This window comes from Leptodactylus fuscus, chromosome 3 (assembly GCF_031893055.1).
Source record: "Leptodactylus fuscus isolate aLepFus1 chromosome 3, aLepFus1.hap2, whole genome shotgun sequence".
Taxonomy (NCBI): domain Eukaryota; kingdom Metazoa; phylum Chordata; class Amphibia; order Anura; family Leptodactylidae; genus Leptodactylus; species Leptodactylus fuscus.
This window is the reverse complement of record NC_134267.1, coordinates 52,373,937-52,395,698: the sequence shown is the minus strand read 5'-3', so window position 1 is coordinate 52,395,698 and position 21,762 is coordinate 52,373,937. Positions and strand designations below refer to the sequence as shown.

The following is a 21,762-nucleotide window of genomic DNA, read 5'->3' as shown; positions in this document are numbered from 1 at the left end:
GGCTGGCTAAATCAGGTGACCTCCAATTTATACGAATAGTGGATTTCAGATCCGGGTCATATGAGACTGTGAACTATGTGACTGTGAGACAGGGATAGATGTACTGGCAGGGTTAGCTAGGGATTACCTTTATTTAGGTGGGAATGTTACTCACCCAGCTATTTGGGGCTCTTTCTCGTCGGGATCCCTGTCAGCTTGCGATATGCGGGAGCTGACTTTTTCTCATAGGAATGCATTGACCAGCGTTGATTGGCCAAATGCCATACAGAGTACAGCATGTCAATGCATTCCTATGGGAAAAAGTCAGCTCCCGCTTATTGCAAGCTGACAGGGATCCCAACGAGATAGTGGCGTAATACAGGGACTCGGGCATGTTAGATGCCCCCAGGCATGCCTCCCCTGCTGTCCCAGTTGCATTCCAGAGGTGTTGTCCTCATTTGCTGAGGTGTCATAGTGGACTTGGTGACTCTCCTGAATCGAAGCATTTTTCCCCATAGTCTATAATGGGGTTCGATATTCGTTCGAATAGTCGAGTCTCAATTGGTGATCTCAGGGGCTTTCTTTGTACAGCTTTAGACTTAAAGAGGACCTTCCACCACTTCCAGTTCTTAGCATGTTCATAGGCACATCTCCACTCTTTCCAGAGCAGGCAAAGGGGCGTGTTTCACTGGCAGCCAGTGTCAGAACTCAGAATCACACCCCTTTCCTGCCTGACACTGCCACCTGATAGGAAGAGGCACCAAAACTAACAGAACTTTTTGCTCAGGAACAGTGGGGACTAGAGAAAAAAATCCAACTGTGTCAGAAAAAGTGAAATGGTGCCTAGTAAGTGATGCTAAACGTTTGACTTGGGGGTGAAAGATTCTCTTTCATCCTAAATGTTTTCAGTTGGGTGTTTTTCATCTAGTGTTTTAGTGCGTTCACCACTTTGGTAGGTACCTGGGTTTTGACTACTGGTCCTCTGCGGCCCCATCACTTTTCAGTGCATTGGCATGTGCTTATGCAGGTGTGGTGTTTTTGGTTCTAACACTTCCAGACATCCTTTAGTACGAAATGTAATTTAGCAAAGAGGATATCATATATAGAAGAGATTGTATAAGTATGACTGCGGGTCACGGTTGTAGTCTGTCACCATGGAGACATCTAGGCCTGGATAAATGCTGTAGACAAACCGTACGAGTTTTATTCCAAACTATTTACAAGGTTTAATTTTTTATTTAACCCTCTCTATGCCCTATCCTCCTTTACTGCAGGCTATGAGATTATTTCAGCATCGCTCTAGCTTAAGTTCTATAAATAGTTCAGATTATATATATGTTTAATTTCAGCGAACACGGAATGTGCGTTCTGCTCAAGACTTCAGAATAGCGGCGGATACATGTGCATCGTATCAAGAGCCTAACAACGACTTGAAGAGAAGGCAGATGTCTTCAAATGAATCCGAGCTTCGTGGTCGGGATCGCCAAGATATATATAAATACGGTTTAGCTGTCCCAGTTCTTCTTCTGATGATCTATTATCTAATATACGTTCTGTGATGAACTCTACTCCATCTTCCGCAGTCACTTCGTGTCCACCAGGCTTCCGGCGGCTTCAGAACGGCTTATTAAGCAGCTTCAGGCTTATTGGCTAAAATGAAGTATTTAGTATATGGTTATTCAATAACATCAGAATATAGAACAGGGAACATTATACTAAAGGGGAATTACATGTAGGCTACAGCATTAAACAGGACTAGATCCAAGGAAGGAGAAATATATGTCATTCTAAGAAAATTTAGCATTTTTTATTTTTAACTTAAGCAATAAAATTTACTACTTTATGAAGGAAAATCCATTATCTGCTTGAAAATTAGTTACCACTAGAGATGAGCGAGTACTGTTCGGATCAGCCGATCCGAACAGCACGCTCGCATAGAAATGAATGGACGTAACCGGCACGCGGGGGGTTAAGTGGCCGGCCGCCGTCAAAGTGGAAGTACCAGGTGCTTCCATTCATTTCTATGGAACGTGCTGTTCGGATCGGCTGATCTGAACAGTACTCGCTCATCTCTAGTTACCACAAATAGATGGACAGATTCCTAAATTTCCTTGTATGGGAAACTAATCTTATTCTTGTCCCATAGGAATACGTAAAACATTATGTAAGGCGATGGGGTACACGACGACTTTGGTCGCTTGATTTTAGAACGAATATGATTTGCTGTTGCTTTGGAGTCAGGTATTTGGTGGGATTTAGGATTTGCTAGACACACCAGAAATAAACAATGCACTGCACTCAACATCTTTGAGTAGGCGGCCATCTTCACCGTATAAGGGACTGGGGAGGTAGGCTGACATACCTATTCGTACAGTAGGTTTTCCATAGAGTTCAGCACAGGGGTCAGTTACGGAGAACACAGTTTTAATATAAGTGAAGATATTATAAAAATAAAAAGCTGGAGTGTGGTGCCTATAAGCATGATCGGCTGGCGGTGTTCAGGATTAAAAGTAATGCTAGGTTCATACCTGCGCCTCATCTACGTTCAGAGTTTTAGTTCCCGAATCCGCTTAAGAAATGCAAAGAGAAAAAACCTGCTTTTCTGCCCTTTCCAGGTGAAAACTCCGCATACGCTACTATGGTCTATGGGGGCCACAGGTTTCCACTTTTTTTTTAAGTGGATTAGGTTTCCCTTCGGGGGATTGGAAACGGAAATTCGAACGCAGGTGTGAACCTTGCATAACCTGTTATATTGAACATCATTATTATTATTGTTTATTTATATAGCACCATTAATTCCATGGTGCTTTACATTTGGGGGTTACATACAATACACAAAATATACAGGTACATATCATACTAACAGTGATCGGCTGGCACAGTGGGGTAGAGGGCCCTGCCCGCGAGGGCTTACAATCTATGGAGTCCACTCTGGGCAAAATGGTACTGTTTTGTTGGAAAAGACTTGGTATATCTTGTATTTATGGGGGGCTTAAGAGTCCAGTGGGTGGTCCTACTCACGGATCTCTATTCATACAGAGAAGGCAGGCAGCTACAAATGCACCCACCCACTGGACTCTCCTATGTCCAGACTGAGCAGGAAATTCAATGAATAAAGTATTAGATGTATATTATCTTTCCTTAAAAAAACACTAAATCTGCTTAGCTATTCTTAGGGCGTAAGCGTGCCACTCATTTAGACACGTATACACGTGTCCGAGCGTGGCGCTTCAAAACAGAGCCCATTGATTTCAATGGGAAGCGCGCGTATATGCCGATATATACGCGCACTTCCCATTTAAATCAATGGGCTTCGTTTAGAAGCGCTGTGCTCGGACACGTGTATACATGTCTAAACGAGCGTCGCGCTTATGCCATGTTAAGGGGCCCTTAGGGAGCCTTCACTCGGAGTAAACGCGCGTGTATTTTTACAAAATACACGTGTAAATATACACGTGTAAAAATAAGACTCCCATTGACTTCAATGACATTTAACAGGCGTATTTTTACACGTGTAAAAAATATAATTGAAGTCAATGGGAGTCTTATTTTTACAAGTGTATTTCTACACGTGTATTTTGCAAAAATACACACGCGTTTACTCCGTGTGAAGGCTGCCTTACTTTATAATATGCTGATGACAGTTTTGCGTGTTACTGAACATGGCAGTAGGGCACTCTGGATGAAAACCTATTTGCAACAACCTCTATTTCTATCTCTGCTTTTATCCCACTCAGTCCCTCCTATTGTCTCAGACTTCTATAGGCAGGTTTAATCTAATACCTCAGTTTGCTGACAGTCCATCTTGGGGGTCAAGATGGATTCAGCAGAGATGTCAAAGTGGGCAGAGAGTTTAGGGGGAGAAAGAAAAAAGCCGGAAAGTGAAGAAGGCAACATTATCTCCACTAAGATTTATTACAAAAGTTTCTTATATTCACTTTTACTACTGATTTCTTCAGAGATTGTTGGTTAACCTTACCTTGGTGCAGTAAGGGCATTCTCCATATATGATGTTAAAGCTCTGCCTACTGGAAGGAAGACCATTTAACCACTGAAAAGGAGAAAAACAGAGAAAACACATACTGCTTACAATAATTCATGTCATTAATATTTAATAATTCTACTAAGGAGATGTCTGAATATTGTTTAATGGAGGATTTTTACAATTTGCTGTAAGCAGAGGGCATTGCAGGTTAGGGGGTGAGGTGTTTGAACAGAACTAAGTTGGTCCCATGTGACCGATCCTGGACACGTTTAGTTCCTCCAAGCCAGTGGGATTGAATATAATGAGAGTAATTGTCTGTTGATTGTGTTCCTGGTAGACGAATTCCAATGGACAAGTGGCCATACAGCAATTACATAATGTAATAAGGCAATGCATGGAAATAAAACCAAACCAATAATATGGCCCTAGTGTATGTGACAGGGACTGATGTCCGCAATAACATATACTATAAGTATTGCTATGCTGAAGCATTAGGATTTACAATCCCCTTGGCAAAGTCTCGCACATGTGCAGTATGCTCTTGTAGTCCTTGGTGTGTATGAGCTTATGGGGTGGGCAGAACAGACGCTACATGCGCAGTATGTGCATACACACAAAGGACTACAAGATCATACTGCACACGTACGAGATGTCGCCGAGGGGGTCTAGTATCAGTAATGGTACTCAGGAAAATGATACCTCTTATACTCTCTCTTTTCTGTGTAAAGACTTCTAAGTAATAGGGACAGATTCTTAAACCTGCGCATCTTTATAGTGGGCCCATTACTTACCTCATATAAACAAGCCCGGTGAAAGGGCTGCGCACAACGTGGATCATCACAAACTTGATCTGGAATGGCGGAGTCAAGCCTGTAGGCGTAACATATTCCGCAGTCCTTGGTAAAATCCTGCAGGCAAATTTAAACAAAAACGTAAAAAGCACAAAAATCATGTGTCATATTGAAGTATTTCCACTATATTTCCCCAATTGATAGGATAGGGAATATGTCTGGTTCAATGGGTGTCCCAGAGGTCGGACCCCTAGTGATCACAGTTCCCCTGAGTGCTCCATATGAATGCAGCAGTGGTCTGCATGTGTGGCCACCGCTCCATTCTATTCTATGGGCTGTTGTAGATCATTGTCCCAGGAAACCCCATTGAAATGAATGGAGTAGGGGCCACACATGCGTATCACTATTACATTTACTTGGAGCACTCCAGGAATGGAAATATACCCCAAAAAACAATGTCTTGTAAAAATGCAAGTCCTCATCCACACGTAACTCAAAGAATTTATACAGTAATGTATTCGCATTTTCCTTATACGACAGGTCTGTAAATGGTCAGGTATAAAAAGCCTCTCTTATATATAATACTGGCATGTTATGGGTTAAGGCCATTTTAATGTTCACGTGTGTGTATATATATTTTTTTTTTTTTTGCGCAAACTACGGGTACTTATACAGGAGGTAGAGAAGCGTTTTCTCCCCGGCATTCAGCGACACTTTGTGATGCAGGATCTAAGTGCTGTAAAATGAAGAGTGCCATGGAAATTGCAGGTTTCCCAAGTCCTGATACATACAAAGAGATCTCCGAAGTGATTTTCAAGTTTGATAGATTAAGTAAATATTGAGCATTTATGGGAAATGGCGGAACAGAAAGACTTGTTTGTTCTGTCCAGGTAATTATTAGTGTCCTCCTGCTGCTAGTGGCAGACTATCTCATATAAATACACCCTATTGTTTTCATGGCCATGTGGAAGCAGCACGCTACAGAAAAGGAGACCGGGGAAAGGAACACGGGCTGTAATGGCTGCATGTTGTGATGTAGAATCAGATAGTAAAAGAAACGAAAGCAGAAGACTGGTCTGTATCCATTAGCGTCTTCACTTCTTACAGCGCTCCACTGGGGTACAAGTGTATTTCCTATATACAACTATAGTGGGGTCTCAACCATAAAGACTATAAGAGTATGGGTCCTAGAGCTGGTTGCAAGTTTATAAATTTCTGAAATTTCCCCAATGTGGGACTGTTAAAGGATTATCTTATCTTATCTTAATACAAATTTACTTTAATAGGAATCCAATCACTATTTTTCTATTTCTTGTGTGATTTAGAGGAGATTTACGGCTTCTGTCTCACCATGACTGTCCACCATTTATGAAGGAGTCGCGCTGTGAAAAAAAAACTGCAGACTCAGAATTGGTCCCTTGGCCCCACAACCCTATAAAGCAATGGAATTGACTGGCTGGGGAAAGGATCTTGACTTAGTGGGTTGATTTTATTGGTGGTCTGGACAGTCATGAAAGCCAGTCTTGAACCAGTTGGTTTGGACAAACTGGTAGGAAGCCATGTTTATTGAAGATGGCAATATTAGCAGTCTCAGTGTATAGTGTGATGTCATGTAAATGGCGACATAAAAGCAGTCATCACACTTTGTCTTTGTGGGTAGTAAGAAATGGGTAGTGTGGGGAATTGCTCGGGTAGATGCTTGTAGCAGTGCAGGAAACAGGGACACAGAGACTGGATTGCACACAAGTTTAGGCTTTATTCACTTGTAGCGCATATATTGTCTTTGCAGAGGCACAGAATAAACAAAACCCTTCTCAGCTGAGAAAACAATCTTCAACGCAAGGAAACTTTTCCCCAACTATACAGGAGACTGGCTACCAGTCTCCCACCTTGGCAACAACAACGGGTGGCACAGTACCTGCTTTGGAGGTCTGGTCTGGACAGTTCAACTCACTGTGGTGCCACACTCCTAGTCTTCTCTCTCAGGCCTTGATTAGTCAGCTGACCTCCCTGGTGTGGGTCTTTACCATACACCCTTTAGCTGCCTGGCTGGGACATACCTGTCTTCCCAGACCACACCTTTCACTCTCTCACAGTAGCTTAAGGCTATATGCCCCTTAAGGGTATGTTTACATGGAGGAAAATTAAGAAGAATTCCTCTTCATTTTCCACGGCCGACATTTTCGCTCTGGTCTAGCCGCGACAGGAGCAGCAACCCGCTCCTTATTAGGCCTGGATGAATGGGCCTAACCAGGAGGGAGTGTCAAGCCGCAGTTGGATCAGCCGTGTAATCCGTGGTAAGATTGAGCAGGATGCTTCTTTTTGCTATGATCTCTGCCTTCCAATGAAAACAATGGGAGGCGGATTCCGAGAGGAATCTACTCAGGATTCAGGGGCGGAATCCGCTCCCAAATCTGCAGCGAATTCCTCCGTGTGAACACACCCTAAGGCAGGCATGGTCTGTCTCTGAAAGCTGATGCACAGATATTTCTAGATTTACAGACAAGCACAGGGAACCTACCGAATCCACTGCTAGCCTATGGATGTGCTCAATGTGCAGTCCACTAATGCAATATGAAATTGAAGCAGTTGCCCATCTCCACAACCTGATCTCTTCTTTGTAAAAAGACAGATAGATATGACATATAGAGGTGAATACGGTCTGCGTTTTTGGTGAGGAGGTGCCAGTATTCACCCAACCCGGTTATCGTGATATGGCTGCTATGGTTTAAAGACCATAGTCATCCCACGATAACAGTATCCCAATAATATACATGAAATAAAACACATTTGGATAACTTACAGATTTCTCAAAGTCAGATTTTGATGGGAAATCAGTTTCTAAAATATCTTTTAGGTTCTGCAGCAAACCAGACTCCGGATCCCTAAGATAGAGAAGAAGGCATTGACTATATGTCAAACACAGCTCAAATGTAAACTGTATAGTCTACAGCCAGTATTGGCCAAGATTTTACTTTTATTTAGAGTAGGTATATCATTTATTAAATGGGGCTGCAGAGTAGTGAAAAAAAAAACATGGCTGCCCATACAAAACAGTGCCACACCTGTCCACAGGTTGTACCTGGTATTACAGTGCAGCTCAGTCGGACAGTATGGACAGGGGGGAGAACTATTATACGATGAAATCCAACATGTTTTTTCTAATTCTATCACATACTGAGCTTTTTTACATAGTCATGAGCTTGTTCAGGAACAGATCTGAAACTTCTCCTATTAGAAAATATGGCGCCTTATTGCTGTTCTTAAGGTATACAGCTATTTATATGTTATTCCTTTGTTTCTATAGGCTGTAGATGTATTACAAAGAAGAACATGTGTAGGAAATAGACAAATTGGTAAACTGTCCGGCCTATATTAGAGAAGTTACTTACCATAAATGTACATTGCTATTCAGCTTGTCTTTTAAAGGCTGAACCACTGGAAGGAATACATAGAATTTAGGGCAATTTTTATACTTTACTGTTCTGGGTAAACAGATGAGATTACTGAGCCAAAAAACCAAATCTATCAGAAATACAAACCATGGTCTGCTCCTAGGAAATAACATTCTGGAAGCATGCTTGGATGTCTTGGATCTACGTCAATTGTAATGGACGCGTTGTTACCTGGTAGAATGTAAGAGCACAAACATACTGTATGGAAGATAGTCCTGCGGGCTTACAAATAAGTGATATAATAGACATTAGTCCTACACCATGGTGTACGGAGACGGAGCACAAGCTGTGCCTGCATCATCACTGAAGCCTACTTTGAGGTTGAGTCACTATTCCTGTTTTTTGTTTTTTTGGGGGGGGTTTTATGGAGATTGTGAGCCCCATATAGGGATCACAATGTACATTTTTTCCTATCACTATGTCTTTGGAGTATGGGAGGAAATCCACACAAACACGCAGGGGAACATACAAACTCCATGCAGATGTTGTCCTTGACAGGATTTGAACCCAGGGTTGCAGTGCTAACCACTGAGCCACTGTGTGGCCCCACTTTTCCTGTTTTGTTTTTTTTCCCGCAATCCAACATTTGTAATTTTTTTTTTCACTGACAAAAGTAGGGCTGGGCAATTTTACCTAAAAAAATTTTTTTCAAGCTTTCAGTCTCGATTTTCTTGCTATTGTCTAAAGAAATTGAAAAAGAAACTGCGACCTGGCACAGTGAAACGAGTTGTACCTCATATTACCACCATAGCTTGCACATGGAGTATATATCAGACGCCAGGATGGGGCCAACATCGATTTCCCAATTTTGATCATTGTTTTTTTTTTTTTTTGAAATGCCGAAACATTGAAATTAATTCAAATGACTGCCCAGCCCTAATCTGTGTGACAAGCTGTATTTTTAGATGGAACTATTCTAAGTACATATCATATTTTGTTCAGGAATTATCTTTGGCATAGACCATATATATATATATATATATATATATATATATATATATATATATATCTGATCAATGCGGGTCCGGCAGGCAGCCACATTCAACAACTACTACACTATATTGACCAGATGCCGCTACTGCTGCATAGTATCCATTGACATCAATGGAAAACAACTCTACTGTATGACATATGAGGTTTTGAAGCAGAGACCTATTGTAATGACTAGGAGACAGCTGCAATACCAAGCAAAGACCATGTACTACAGAGGCCCTGTTTTTGTAATAAAAAATCCTCTAATCTTATTTAAACCTATAACCACTTAGCACAGAGGTATCTGAAAGCATACACATGAAATATCCCTCTATATAAGGTGTGCACTATGTGGGATTATACATTGTAATTACTCACCAATTGCAATTCTTCTCATTGTAGCGCTACGTGTTGGCTTTTCTGGTTCAAGTACCCATGTTTTTGAGTCTATTTCATCTAACGCATCCCAAAAATCTTTCAGTGACTCCAAGGCAGAGAACACTTGGTTGTATATGTCTTGTATATTACTCTGTATAATACAAAAATATTTATGTAGTGAAAACACTTAAAAAAAACAAACCCAAAAGACATTTTTGCCTATTCAAAATTATATTGAGATCATCGATATCGATCTTGCAAATCCTACCTACCATATTTGTATAGTTGAAGAGAGAAAAAAAAAATCATGACTGAGAGACCAATTTACCCAAAAAGGATTCAAGAGGACCATTCACCACCTCCATCAACTCATGTTCATAGGATGTGTTAATCCATAATCCAAAAATAATCAATCAGAGAGAGGGGACCAGTCCAGGACTACCCCGTTCAGTGAGAGTTGTACCTTCCACTGCTATGACATCAGCAGTGCTCCCAGGGCTGAAGGCCTGCCCCCAGGGCACCTACTGCCTCATTGGCTATTTTTTTCTTCAGCAAATCTATAAATATGACATGAAGGTATGTTGTTCATCACAGTTGTGCTCTGTAATGTGGTAGGGGCATTTGAATATGCTTGGGGAAGGTGCTATACTACTGAATTTTACCCTTGCCCCTCTGTAAAGTAGTTTCTTCCATTTAAGAATTCGATTTCTACAAGACTGTGTTTCAGAATCATGCAGAATACGTAGACTGATAAAAAGTCAGAACAAAGCTCCAGTTATAAACAACTTTTCATAAATGAATAATTCAGATTAATAAATGAAGCTTTGTAATATATCTTATTAGAGATGAGCGAGTACTGTTGGGATCAGCCGATCCGAACAGCACGCTCCATAGAAATGAATGGATGCACCTGGTACTTCCGCTTTGACGGCGGCCGGCTGCTTAACCCCCCGCGTGCCGGCTACGTCCATTCATTTCTATGCGAGCGTGCTGTTCAGATCGGCTGATCCGAACAGTATTCGCTCATCTCTATATCTTATTAAAGAAATATATGTTTTCTTCTCCACTTTTCAGGCTATTACGTTATATTAGTCTATAAAAGAGGGGACGGGATAGAAAAGACATTCAAATAATTACTTCTTTTATACCCTGCTTTTTTAAAAAAAAATTATTAAACACTACTAGGTTGTAGATAAGATGCTAGGAGTGTACAGAGGTTACACATCAATTGACCAGCTGGCAGGAAAATCCTACTCAGTAAAGTTTCACAAAGTTTCTTATTTTCACCTGTATCCATTTAAGAAAACTTGCTTATAGCTGGAGGTACGCTTTAAGCATTCACTTCTTTGTTTAGTGTTCTATAAGTAGACTTTGCCCTCTTTATTCACGTTTACTGTCACCAACTAAGAGGAAGATGAGACTCCACGGACTGTTATACCCCAAATCAGCCACTCCACCCCACCCCCATACTCTCCCCCTCGGCTCCAACTCCCCTCCCCCGCCACTTTACTAGCTTTGGCAATGCCAAATATCCATTCGGGCGTGCCAATAAAGCCTATTTGATTTGATTTGTATCCCATTCTGGGATAAGTACAACTTTTTGATCACTTTTTATTCCTTTTTTTTGTTGTTGTTGGTTTTGGTATTCCTGGCTGTAGGTATTCCTTTTTTATGTTCTTTGCAGTCCTGCTAGAGGACTAAACAACTAAACATGAGCTATAGTACAATGTACTTCTTCTGTACTGCAGTTTTTTGTGCCCATTTTGTACTAATAAGCTTAATAGGAGTACCAGGATTGCAGTCTTGGGACCTCCATTAGGTGCCCTGCTACCATAACAGCCCATCGCACCCCAGGGTTGCATAGGGGTATTTCAGTAACTATTGACTATAGAGTTAAACCGTCAATGTCAGCTACCCTTAATCCCAGCCACAGCTGCAAACTGTCAGCTGTAAGATAAAGCGGACACTCACTGCATATCCACACCTATCCCTCCCACAAATACTAGTGTGTATGTTTTTACAGCAGGGGCCCCCATGTGGTGTAAACGCCACCCACAGGAAAAATCGTGGCGTTTTACACTCAAGGCCAAGTGGATGTGATTGTAGTGAATCCTATGCCCACTTTGTGGTAAAAACCACACTGCGGACACGCCGCGATTTACGAAACCAGCACGGTTTTGGAAATTGCAGCATGTCAATTATACCTACAGAAACACCAGCGGTTTGCCCATAGGTATAATGGGAAGCAGAAAGTCCACAGAGGAAACCATGATGGGTGGCCGCCACATGAGGCCTTAACCTTATAGAAAAAAAAAAATCAGGCATGATAAAAATTCAGCAAGTTCAGACTTTCCCCGACATCATCTGTCGATGGTTAGTCGAGTGTCCCTGCTAAAGTCAACGTTTCGGTCAACTTTTCTCTAAATTTTCAACAATGAGAGAGTCAGAGGCCTTCTCTTGCTCCCGTGTGCACCACTTAGCACTCCGACCCCTTGTTTTCAGTTCTGCTGGTGAAATTGTCATTGCCTCAAGCAGGTCTTATCAATGAGCAGCAACACTAAAGGACGTGATCGGAAACTCCAGGTTCGCTCTGATGTCACAGAACTACATTAGTAGAAGAAGCACTTGTAACAAAATCGGAGCAAGTACCTGCGTAAAACATGCAACAGTTATTACTTTGAAGAGGCTTTTTTTTTAACTTAATACCTGAAAGGATATGATAATGTCAGTCACTTAACCACCATAAAAGCCCTCATCATAAGTACCAGTATTTCCATTTTTTAATAATTTTCACACATTCCTAGAATGTGATCTTACGTGCTTGAGGACACTTAAAATTAATAGTGTAATTTTCATATGTCTGCAAAAGTTGCTTTTCATTTCTTTACCTTTTCTTTACCACCGACATAAATTTGCTTATAATCACTTTTATTCCCATTCTATTGAATACATTAAAGCAACACAAAGGAAAAATCCATTTGCGGCTGCTTTTCTGCAAACCTAGATTAAAATGCAAGAGGTTTGGTACAGATATACAAGTAAAATGGGAAAGTATTCGCTCCCTTTTACAATTCCCCTAAATTTCATTTTGGCCACGTCAAGTGGAGTTTTTTATTTATTTTTTTGCCCAGGGGCAAGTGTTTAAAACAACAAAAGAAACCGAACTGACTTTACTGATCTCCAGCAACCTCCACTTCGACACTTATTAAGGCCCGCCCACTTGGCTAGTATACCCTACTACAGAGACACTAAAAGAGCTTATACCGTATCTTTGATCTAGACAAACAAAACACCAAAATACTCTGGGTGACCGCATCTATCAGGGGACTTAAGTTAATTGGCTTATCCGACCTGCTGACTGGTCCTTTACTGCAGATAGGACAAGAACAGTGGCATAGCTATAGGGGTCACAGCTGTGAATGGACCCCAAGACTGGGGCCCCCCCTTATAACACATCTATGCTACAGCAGCCCTGGCAGATAAAATAAATAAACCCACACATATTCATGCAGCATCATGTTGTGTGTAGACTGGGCCGCCAAGAGGTCAATTATCTGCCCGCTCCCCCCATTGCTGCTGGCCTAAGCTTTGCTGCTGTTGTGCATAATGGATCTTTAATCCATAGGAAGCTGAGCTGAGAGCTACTGTATCGTATACTATTGTATAGCTGTAATCTGGTGTTACATTAGCACTGCTGGTCTAATACATGCACCAGCTGCCACATGCTTCTGTCCTCTTGGGAAAGTTCCCATGGTCCAGGGTACGTATTATATATATAACACACATACACGTTATAAACATTTTGTATATATTATTATATTTTTTAATAAATAAAACAAAAATACAGCTTTAACTTTTGGCAAAAACAAAATAAAAACCTGCTTGTCTGAGCAACTAACTAAACAGACCTGATAACCTAACTATACATGTGGCTTACTTCCAGCCACACAAACAAAACAGGAGCTATAATATATCACCGGGCTCAGGGTTACAGGACAGAACCATCCACCTCCTTTCACCTCATGGAACTGCCCTGTAATGCAGGAGCTGCAGCCTTTTCTGGCCCAGTAATGAGCCATGGACCTACACCCGGGCTGAGGCCTACTCCAGAACTGCTCTGGACCACACATATGTCAGAAACCTGGGGCTGATGTATCTGGACTCCAGTACTCTGCCTTTCTCATATATATATATATATATATATATATATATATATATATATATATATATATATATATACAGTCCTATGAAAAAGTTTGGGCACCCCTATTAATCTTAATCATTTTTAGTTCTAAATATTTTGGTGTTTGCAGCAGCCATTTCAGTTTGATATATCTAATAACTGATGGACACAGTAATATTTCAGGATTGAAATGAGGTTTATTGTACTAACAGAAAATGCGCAATATGCATTAAACCAAAATTTGACCGGTGCAAAAATATGAGCACCTCAACAGAAAAGTGACATTAATATTTAGTACATCCTCCTTTTGCAAAGATAATAGCCTCTAGTCGCTTCCTGTAGCTTTTAATCAGTTCCTGGATCCTGGATGAAGGTATTTTGGACCATTTCTTTCTACAAAACAATTCAAGTTCAGTTAAGTTTGATGGTCGCCGAACATGGACAGCCCGCTCTCAAATGATCTGAAAACAAAGATTGTTCAACATAGTTGTTCAGGGGAAGGATACAAAACGTTGTCTCAGAGATTTAACCTGTCAGTTTCCACTGTGAGGAACATAGTAAGGAAATGGAAGACCACAGGGACAGTTCTTGTTAAGCCCAGAAGTGGCAGGCCAAGAAAAATATCAGAAAGGCAGAGAAGAAGAATGGTGAGAACAGTCAAGGACAATCCACAGACCACCTCCAAAGAGCTGCAGCATCATCTTGCTGCAGATGGTGTCACTGTGCATCGGTCAACTATACAGCGCACTTTGCACAAATAGAAGCTGTATGGGAGAGTGATGAGAAAGAAGCCGTTTCTGCACGTACGCCACAAATAGAGTTGCCTGAGGTATGAAAAAGCACATTTGGACAAGGCAGCTTCATTTTGGAAACAAAAATTGAGTTGTTTGGTTATAAAAAAAAGGCGTTATGCATGGCGTCCAAAAAGAAACAGCATTCCAAGAAAAACACATGCTACCCACTGTAAAATTTGGTGGAGGTTCCATCATGCTTTGGGGCTGTGTAGCCAATGCCGGCATCGGGAATCTTGTTAAAGTTGAGAGTCGCATGGATTCCACTCAGTATCAGCTGATTCTTGAGAATAATGTTCAAGAATCAGTGACGAAGTTGAAGTTACGCCGGGGATGGATATTTCAGCAAGACAATGATCCAAAACACCGCTCCAAATCCTCAGGCATTCATGCAGAGGAACAATTACAATGTTCTGGAATGGCCATCCCAGTCCCCAGACCTGAATATCATTGAACATCTGTGGGATGATTTGAAGCGGGCTGTCCATGCTCGGCGACCATCTAACTTAACTGAACTTGAATTGTTTGTCCAAAATACCTTTATCCAGGATCCAGGAACTGATTAAAAGCTACAGGAAGCGACTAGAGGCTGTTATCTTTGTAAAAGGAGGATCTACTAAATATTAATGTCACTTTTCTGTTGAGGTGCCCATACTTTTGCACCGGTCAAATTTTGGTTTAATGCATATTGCACATTTTCTGTTAGTACAATAAACCTCATTTCAATCCTGAAATATTACTGTGTCCATCAGTTATTAGATATATCAAACTGAAATGGCTGTTATAAACACCAAAATATTTAGAACTAAAAATGATTAAGATTAATAGGGGTGCCCAAACTTTTTCATAGGACTGTATATATACACACACACACACACACACACACACACACACACACGTCCACTGATATATGCTGTCATATAACAGGCAAAATTTATAGATGAAGCACATGAATTATCAGCTGTCACCTGCAGAGCCCTCATCACATTGTTAAGTTCACAACATCTAATGAAAATAATTTTCGGCTAACATGACCCCATCCTGCCTGCATCACAGCCTTAAATAGTTCATTCATCTGGTGTAAACAGCTTTGCCAAATGACACTAGGTTCACACTAGCGTTCGGCAGTCCGTTCTGTGGTTTCCGTCCTCTGCATGCAGAAGACAGAAACCTTTCAGATCGGGTCTGGCTTTAGGTGGTGGTGAGCGTTTTATGCTGTCGCGGAACCGTTTTTTTTTAAAATTGGACACAGAGTACTGCATGTCCGACTCTGTGCCCGGTTTTAAAAAAACGGTTTCGCAGCGGAGAGCATAAAACGCTCACCAGCACTCACAGCCGGACAGCTTTCAAACCCATTCAAATGAATGGATATGAAACAGTCCTGCAGGTTTCCGGCTCCTGCTCAGTTTTGTGCAGGAAACGGAAACCTGCATGAACGGAGACCGGGCGCAGATGTGAACGAGCCCTTACCTGCTTTGTTCTAGTGTGACCTTATGCTTTGTGCCCCCAACACTGACTGCTTTGCCATTCAGGCAGGGCGAGGTGGATAGGCATCACAGGAAGTTGAGGTATATTAAGCAGGAGGGGCTCCCCCAAGATGAACCTTTTACCCCTGCTGCAGCCAGTTGTCTTACAGAAACATCACAGTATGGGTGAAAAAGGGTGACACACACACATATATATATATATATGTATATATATATATATATATATATATATATATATATATATATCTTCTCTAAGTTTCAATTGTAATTGTAAAAAGGACATGAAAGGAGGAAATGCTTTTTTAAATTTTTTTTATACATTTTAAATTTTTTGTGTCTTTAGGAATTACATTGTATCCTATAGGGGTGGGGTGAAGCAAATGTACTATACAAAAATCACACAAGACCTAATATTATTAGACAACTACGTAAGGCTATTTATGATAGATTTTTACACACACATATATATATATATATATATATATATATATATATATATATATATGTCCTGTATGTATAAAATATAGAATTTCAGCGTGAAATAAATGATAGACTGCCAGATCTGCCATTCCAGATCTATGACTTCATTTCGAATGTGTTAAAAAAGCTCTCTTTCAATTCAAGTACCAACACACAAAGGTGATTTTCTTTTTCCTTTCTCTTTTCTCCAGCAAAAAATGTAAAAAGCCGAAATGACACTCCTTTAAGCAAAGCCATCCTTTGACACATTCATTTCAATGAATAATCATAGCCGGTACAATGTCGCATTAATGATGGCAAAAGGATAGTGTCATTTACAACAATCCTCTTTTCAGGCCTTCATACTTTAGGGCATCTTGGGTTACGCAGCCCCATTAGTCATTTTCAGTCCACCTATGTATCACGGTGATGCATGGTCCGAATGTTTGGGCAATTATTCTTAAGGGGCAGTAATATTGTCTGCGTTCAGCTGTCGTGGTGGCGAGGCCGCGAAACATTTAATGAATAACAAATTATGCCGTTAATTAAAAGAAAATCTACAACTTGAATAAATGAACGCTTTAAAAACTTGTCATTGAGAAGCACTTTGCATTTATTTGACTTGCACGGGAACAGAAGCAGCGGCAGCATCGCCCTTGGTGCTGATTTCTTACCACTCTAAATGTCTCCTCTGAGCCAGAATACACTAGCTGTTTCTGATCATGCTGTGAGACACCTGCACTGGCTAGTAGACTTGTCATGACGCACAAAACCCTACCATCTTCAGCTTGACATTGTGCAAGTTATAATTATTCATCCAAATGAATATGTCACTGCACCAGCGGCAGACCTCTCATCAGAGCAAAAGAAAAATACATCAAAACATTATCAACCCAGCAGGAAGACAGGGGCCATAAGGAAAATTACCCATTTTTAATATGGATGCCAGAAACGGCATCTATTATTTTTTTGCAAAAAAAAATAAAAAATCTTCCAAGTTTTGAAGTCCAGTAGCATTAACAAAACCCTGCTCGAGACAAAGGACGGGACGTAAATAGAACTAAATCAATTATTCTGTCTTTCTTCCTTTTAGGGTTTTTTTTTTTTTTTTTTCCTCTATAGTAAAAGCTAATAAAATGAAGAATAGTCATTAGTAAATTGCTGGTAAGTGGGTTGTCACGCGCTGGTATCACCTACACATGACGTGATGTGTAGGAAGGCAGCACAGCGTTCGTTTATAGAAAGCCTACATCTTAAGGAAATGATTCGGTGAACACAATGGTCGCTTTGTCAGACTTTTAGGTTTCTTTAAAATGCAACTAAATATCCAGAAAGATAGAGATTAAAACACTCAAGAAACAAGAGTATAAACTGGATAGAATTTACTACATATAACGCTAGGTTCACACTAGCGTTCGGGTCTCCGTTTTCAGCTTTCCGTTTTTTGCATGCAGAAGACGGAAAGCTGTCAGAGCGGGTCCAGCCGTGAGCGGCGGTGAGCGTTTTATGCTCTCCGCCGCAAAACCGTTTTTTTAAAATTGGACACAGACTCTGTATGTGCATGTCCGACTCTGTGTCCGATTTAAAAAAAACAGTTTTGCAGCGGAGAGAATAAAACGCTCACCGCCGCTTATGGCCAGACATCTTTCAAACCCATTCAAATCCTGCAGGTTTCCGTCTCCTGTCTCTGTTTTGTGCAGGAAACGGAAACCTACAGAACGGAGACCGGGCGCAGATGTGAACGAGTCCTAAGGCAGCACAGAGAAATACAAGTATTATAGAGTAGGTGGTCTCCTTAGGTTCTTAAGGCTAAGGCCCCATGGGATATCCCACAGCAAAAAAGCGGCAATGCATCGCGGTTGTGCCCGCAAAGCTTTAGACAGATAGTTTGCAGAGTTCTCCTCCGCGGACTTTCTGTTACAATTACACCTATGGGGAAACCGCCGGCGTTTCAGTAGGTATAATAGACATACTGCACACCGGTTTTGGAAATTGTAGCTTCTCAACACCACGATTTTTACCACAAACTGGACATGGGTTTCTCTAGAATCTCATCCACTTTGCCCTTACTGTAAAACGCTGCGTGAAAAATCCGTCCCTTGGGGACCCAGCCTTAAACAGACCTTTCACCACCTCCATCTCTTTTGCAATCTTTCATAGGTGCCCCTCCATTGATTCTGGAACAGTTGAAATGTGTTTCTCTAGCCCCTACCATTTCCAAGCCATCATTATGCACTTTACTGTCAAGTAGGCGGTCCCAGTTGGTCTGCTCCTGCCTGTCACCACCCACCTGACAGTAAAAATTGTAAATGTGCTGAAACTAACTGCACTGACTGCTGCGGAATATAAGGGGGCTAGAGATAGAATTACAATTGTGTCACCTATTGATGGATCCATTGGACTGGAGGAAGTGGTGAAAGGTTCTCTTTAAAGGGGTTGTCCAAGATAAAAATGTAGTAAAAACCTAAAATAAGTTACACAATAACAAAAAGTAGCTATACTCACCCATCTAGTTCTATCCCCTGCCAGGACAAGCCTATATACCCCAATGTCAGCACCGCAGCAAATCAATGGCCTTTGCAGTCTTGTGCAATATACTACTGAGTGTTTGAAGCAGTGTGGGGTATACAAGGACATCATTGCTGCAGCTATGTACACAAACCCCAGTATATCGGGGGGCGACACGGTGGCTCAGTGGTTAGCACCGCAGCCTTACAGCGCTGGAGCCCTGGGTTCGAATCCCGCCAGGAGCAACATCTGCAAGGAGTTTGTATGTTCTCCCCGCGTTTGTGTGGATTTCCTCCCATTTTACAAAGACATACTGATAGGAGAAAAAAAATGTACATTGTGATTCCTATATGGGGCTCACAATCTACATTAAAAAAACAAACCCCAATAATTGCTATTTTATCACATTTATTATTATTTTACCCTTTTGTGTCAGATTTGACGCAGATTTTGGTATGACTATTGTCCCTATATCCACATCAAATCTGATTACAAACATGGAATGTGAATGGTCAATGGATATTTCACCTGCCACATGAAATGTCCATATGGATTTGTTTAAAAAAAATTTAAAAAATCCACGGCAGAAGTAAGTAAATTGCTTCTTATTCAACAAAGGAAAAGTCAAGGATCTGCCTCAATGGTGGCAGAAAATCAACAACAGCCTTGAATTTCTCCATCAGATTTTAAAGCCATAATCTGAACACAACCTAAAATAACATATAGGAAAAAAAATACAACACTACACTGACCTGTACAACGAACGGAAACCATTTAATGTCCAAATGGTACCGGGGCGACTACGAAAACTTTCAGAGGCAGATCTATGGCTAACTCTGGGTGCTCTTTTTAGATGAAAATGTAATAAAACAGTAAAATGTAGAAATGTGACTTATAGACAGCTCCATCATCGTACGATCATGAGATATTTAAGATATGAGTAAGACTCCAAAGAGCAGCGCTGTAAGAGGGAAAAGTGAGACGTTGGACTAATTAAGGTGGTATTTCAGCGGCGGCGGTAGGCGGCATTAGAAAGTGACAGTGCGACGTTTGCCTTTGATCTCAACTACAAGTCTGCATCCTATGTATATGCAAGGTGGTGACATAAATACATCTGCACAGAGGCATAGGGTTCATTCACTGCCAGAAACTACTGTATATTATTCTACAGGAGCAATAACTAAAGTCTGCAAGTTAGAAAAGTACAGAAAATAGTAAGGACTGCTAATGCCGTGCTAAAAGACGGATATGGGAATTTCTGAGGAGGGAAAGTGATTGAGGACTGGCCAGAGACGTTCCTGGACTTACTGACAATAATCGCAGTCAAGAACACTGCAGTTGGTTTCTCTGATACCTACAGATACGCTTTATATGTAATCTCCCACAACTTGCTGCAGTCCCACAGAATTTCACAACTGACCGAGTTCAGCGCACTGTCGGCTTTCCCGATCTGTGCCTCGGGTAAAGAGCATTCGGTCCCGGTACCGTAGCTCTTTACAGTCAGAAGGGCGTTCCTGACAGTCAGTCAGGAACGTCCTTCTTCAAAGCAGCGCCAATAGCGCTGTACAGTGTGAGCGGGGAGGAATGGCCTCTCCCTCTGCTCACAGTACTCTTCCATAGACGAGTATTATCAGGAGGGGAGGGGGCGTTCCTCCCCGGTCTCAGAGCACAGCACTATTGGCGCTGCTTTGAAGAAGGACGTATCTGACTGACTGTCAGCAACGCCCTTCTGACTGTTAAGAGTTACGGTACCGGGACCAATAGCTCTTTACCCAGGGCACAGATCGGGAAAGCTGACAGTGTGCTGAATTCAGCGCACTGTTGGCTTTCCAGTAGAATATAGAACTGCCTGTGCCCCAAACCATGAAAGGTCCTCTTTAAGTGCTATTACTGGGATAATAAGTGCACCCAGATACTTTTAGCAGTGTTTTGAGCAATTTCTGGGATTCTGAGAGCTCCTGGCATGCTGTTCTTTTATCCTACAACTACCATGATGCATTGCTCTGCACTCAGCTCCCCTTTTCACATCCCCTCCCTATTTCCCTAGCTAGCCCGTGGACTAGTAGTCCTATTTAACTAACTCAGCCCACCTCCCTACCCCATCATACTTACCTGTCTTCCTGTCTGGATCTTTTAGGCACGGGATATCTCTTTCTTCTTTCCTTCTCTTTTTCACGTCTGCCAACGCCTGCACAATAGAGCTGGATTGCCAGCATGCCAGCACTCCAACTCTATTACACAGGTGTGGGAGGTCGGCAAACGTCAAGAAGAGGAGGAGTTGCCCCTTCCCCTAAAAGTAGTGACATTTCGTGCTCAGAAGATCCGGACATGAACACATGTAAGTATGGTGGGGGGGGGGGGAGTAGTATTGGTGACGTTCAAAAACTACAGGGCTAGTTTCCTCACAGCCTAGTGATGATGCAGTCCTGCTCTTGGCAGCTGTTTTACACTGATATCAATAGCTAAAAAGCGCAAAAAAAAAAAAAAAGTCAATATAAGGCAAAGCACACCCTCAAAAATGTGCATTTCTTTTATAAACCCCATTCACAGTGATGGAACGTATAGGCGAAGTAAAATACTACACAAAAGCCAGCAAACATGGTGGGATGAATGGGATATGAACCCAAAAGTTAGCATCACTCCTTTACTAATACACCCGACTGCCAGAAATTCTATAGACTTAACGGCAAGTGCCTGGGCATAGCCATACATACAATACAAGCTGCAGTAATAATGATGACCTGGCTCTGTTTGCTGTGTATATTACAATCTAA

At 41.5% G+C, this 21,762-nt stretch overlaps 2 protein-coding genes across 5 annotated transcripts in view; one reads left to right on the top strand and one right to left on the bottom strand.

The window, feature by feature from the left end:
- The window catches only part of VRK2 (VRK serine/threonine kinase 2), an 81,850-nt gene extending 80,312 nt beyond the window's left edge, over positions 1-1,538 (top strand). For all 4 annotated transcript variants that reach the window (XM_075267584.1, XM_075267583.1, XM_075267585.1 and 1 more), the window contains one exon: positions 1,329-1,538. In XM_075267584.1, the coding sequence (XP_075123685.1) occupies positions 1,329-1,538 (210 nt within the window). The remainder of the gene's footprint in view (positions 1-1,328) is intronic.
- The window catches only part of FANCL (FA complementation group L), a 52,720-nt gene continuing 32,464 nt past the window's right edge, over positions 1,507-21,762 (bottom strand). Inside the window, exons 8-14 of the mRNA XM_075267587.1 lie at positions 9,561-9,711; positions 8,298-8,381; positions 8,148-8,193; positions 7,559-7,640; positions 4,756-4,872; positions 3,959-4,030; positions 1,507-1,629 (exon numbers count right to left, since the gene is read on the bottom strand). Coding sequence (XP_075123688.1) covers positions 1,594-1,629; positions 3,959-4,030; positions 4,756-4,872; positions 7,559-7,640; positions 8,148-8,193; positions 8,298-8,381; positions 9,561-9,711 — 588 coding nt within the window. The 3' untranslated portion in view covers positions 1,507-1,593. The remainder of the gene's footprint in view (positions 1,630-3,958; positions 4,031-4,755; positions 4,873-7,558; positions 7,641-8,147; positions 8,194-8,297; positions 8,382-9,560; positions 9,712-21,762) is intronic.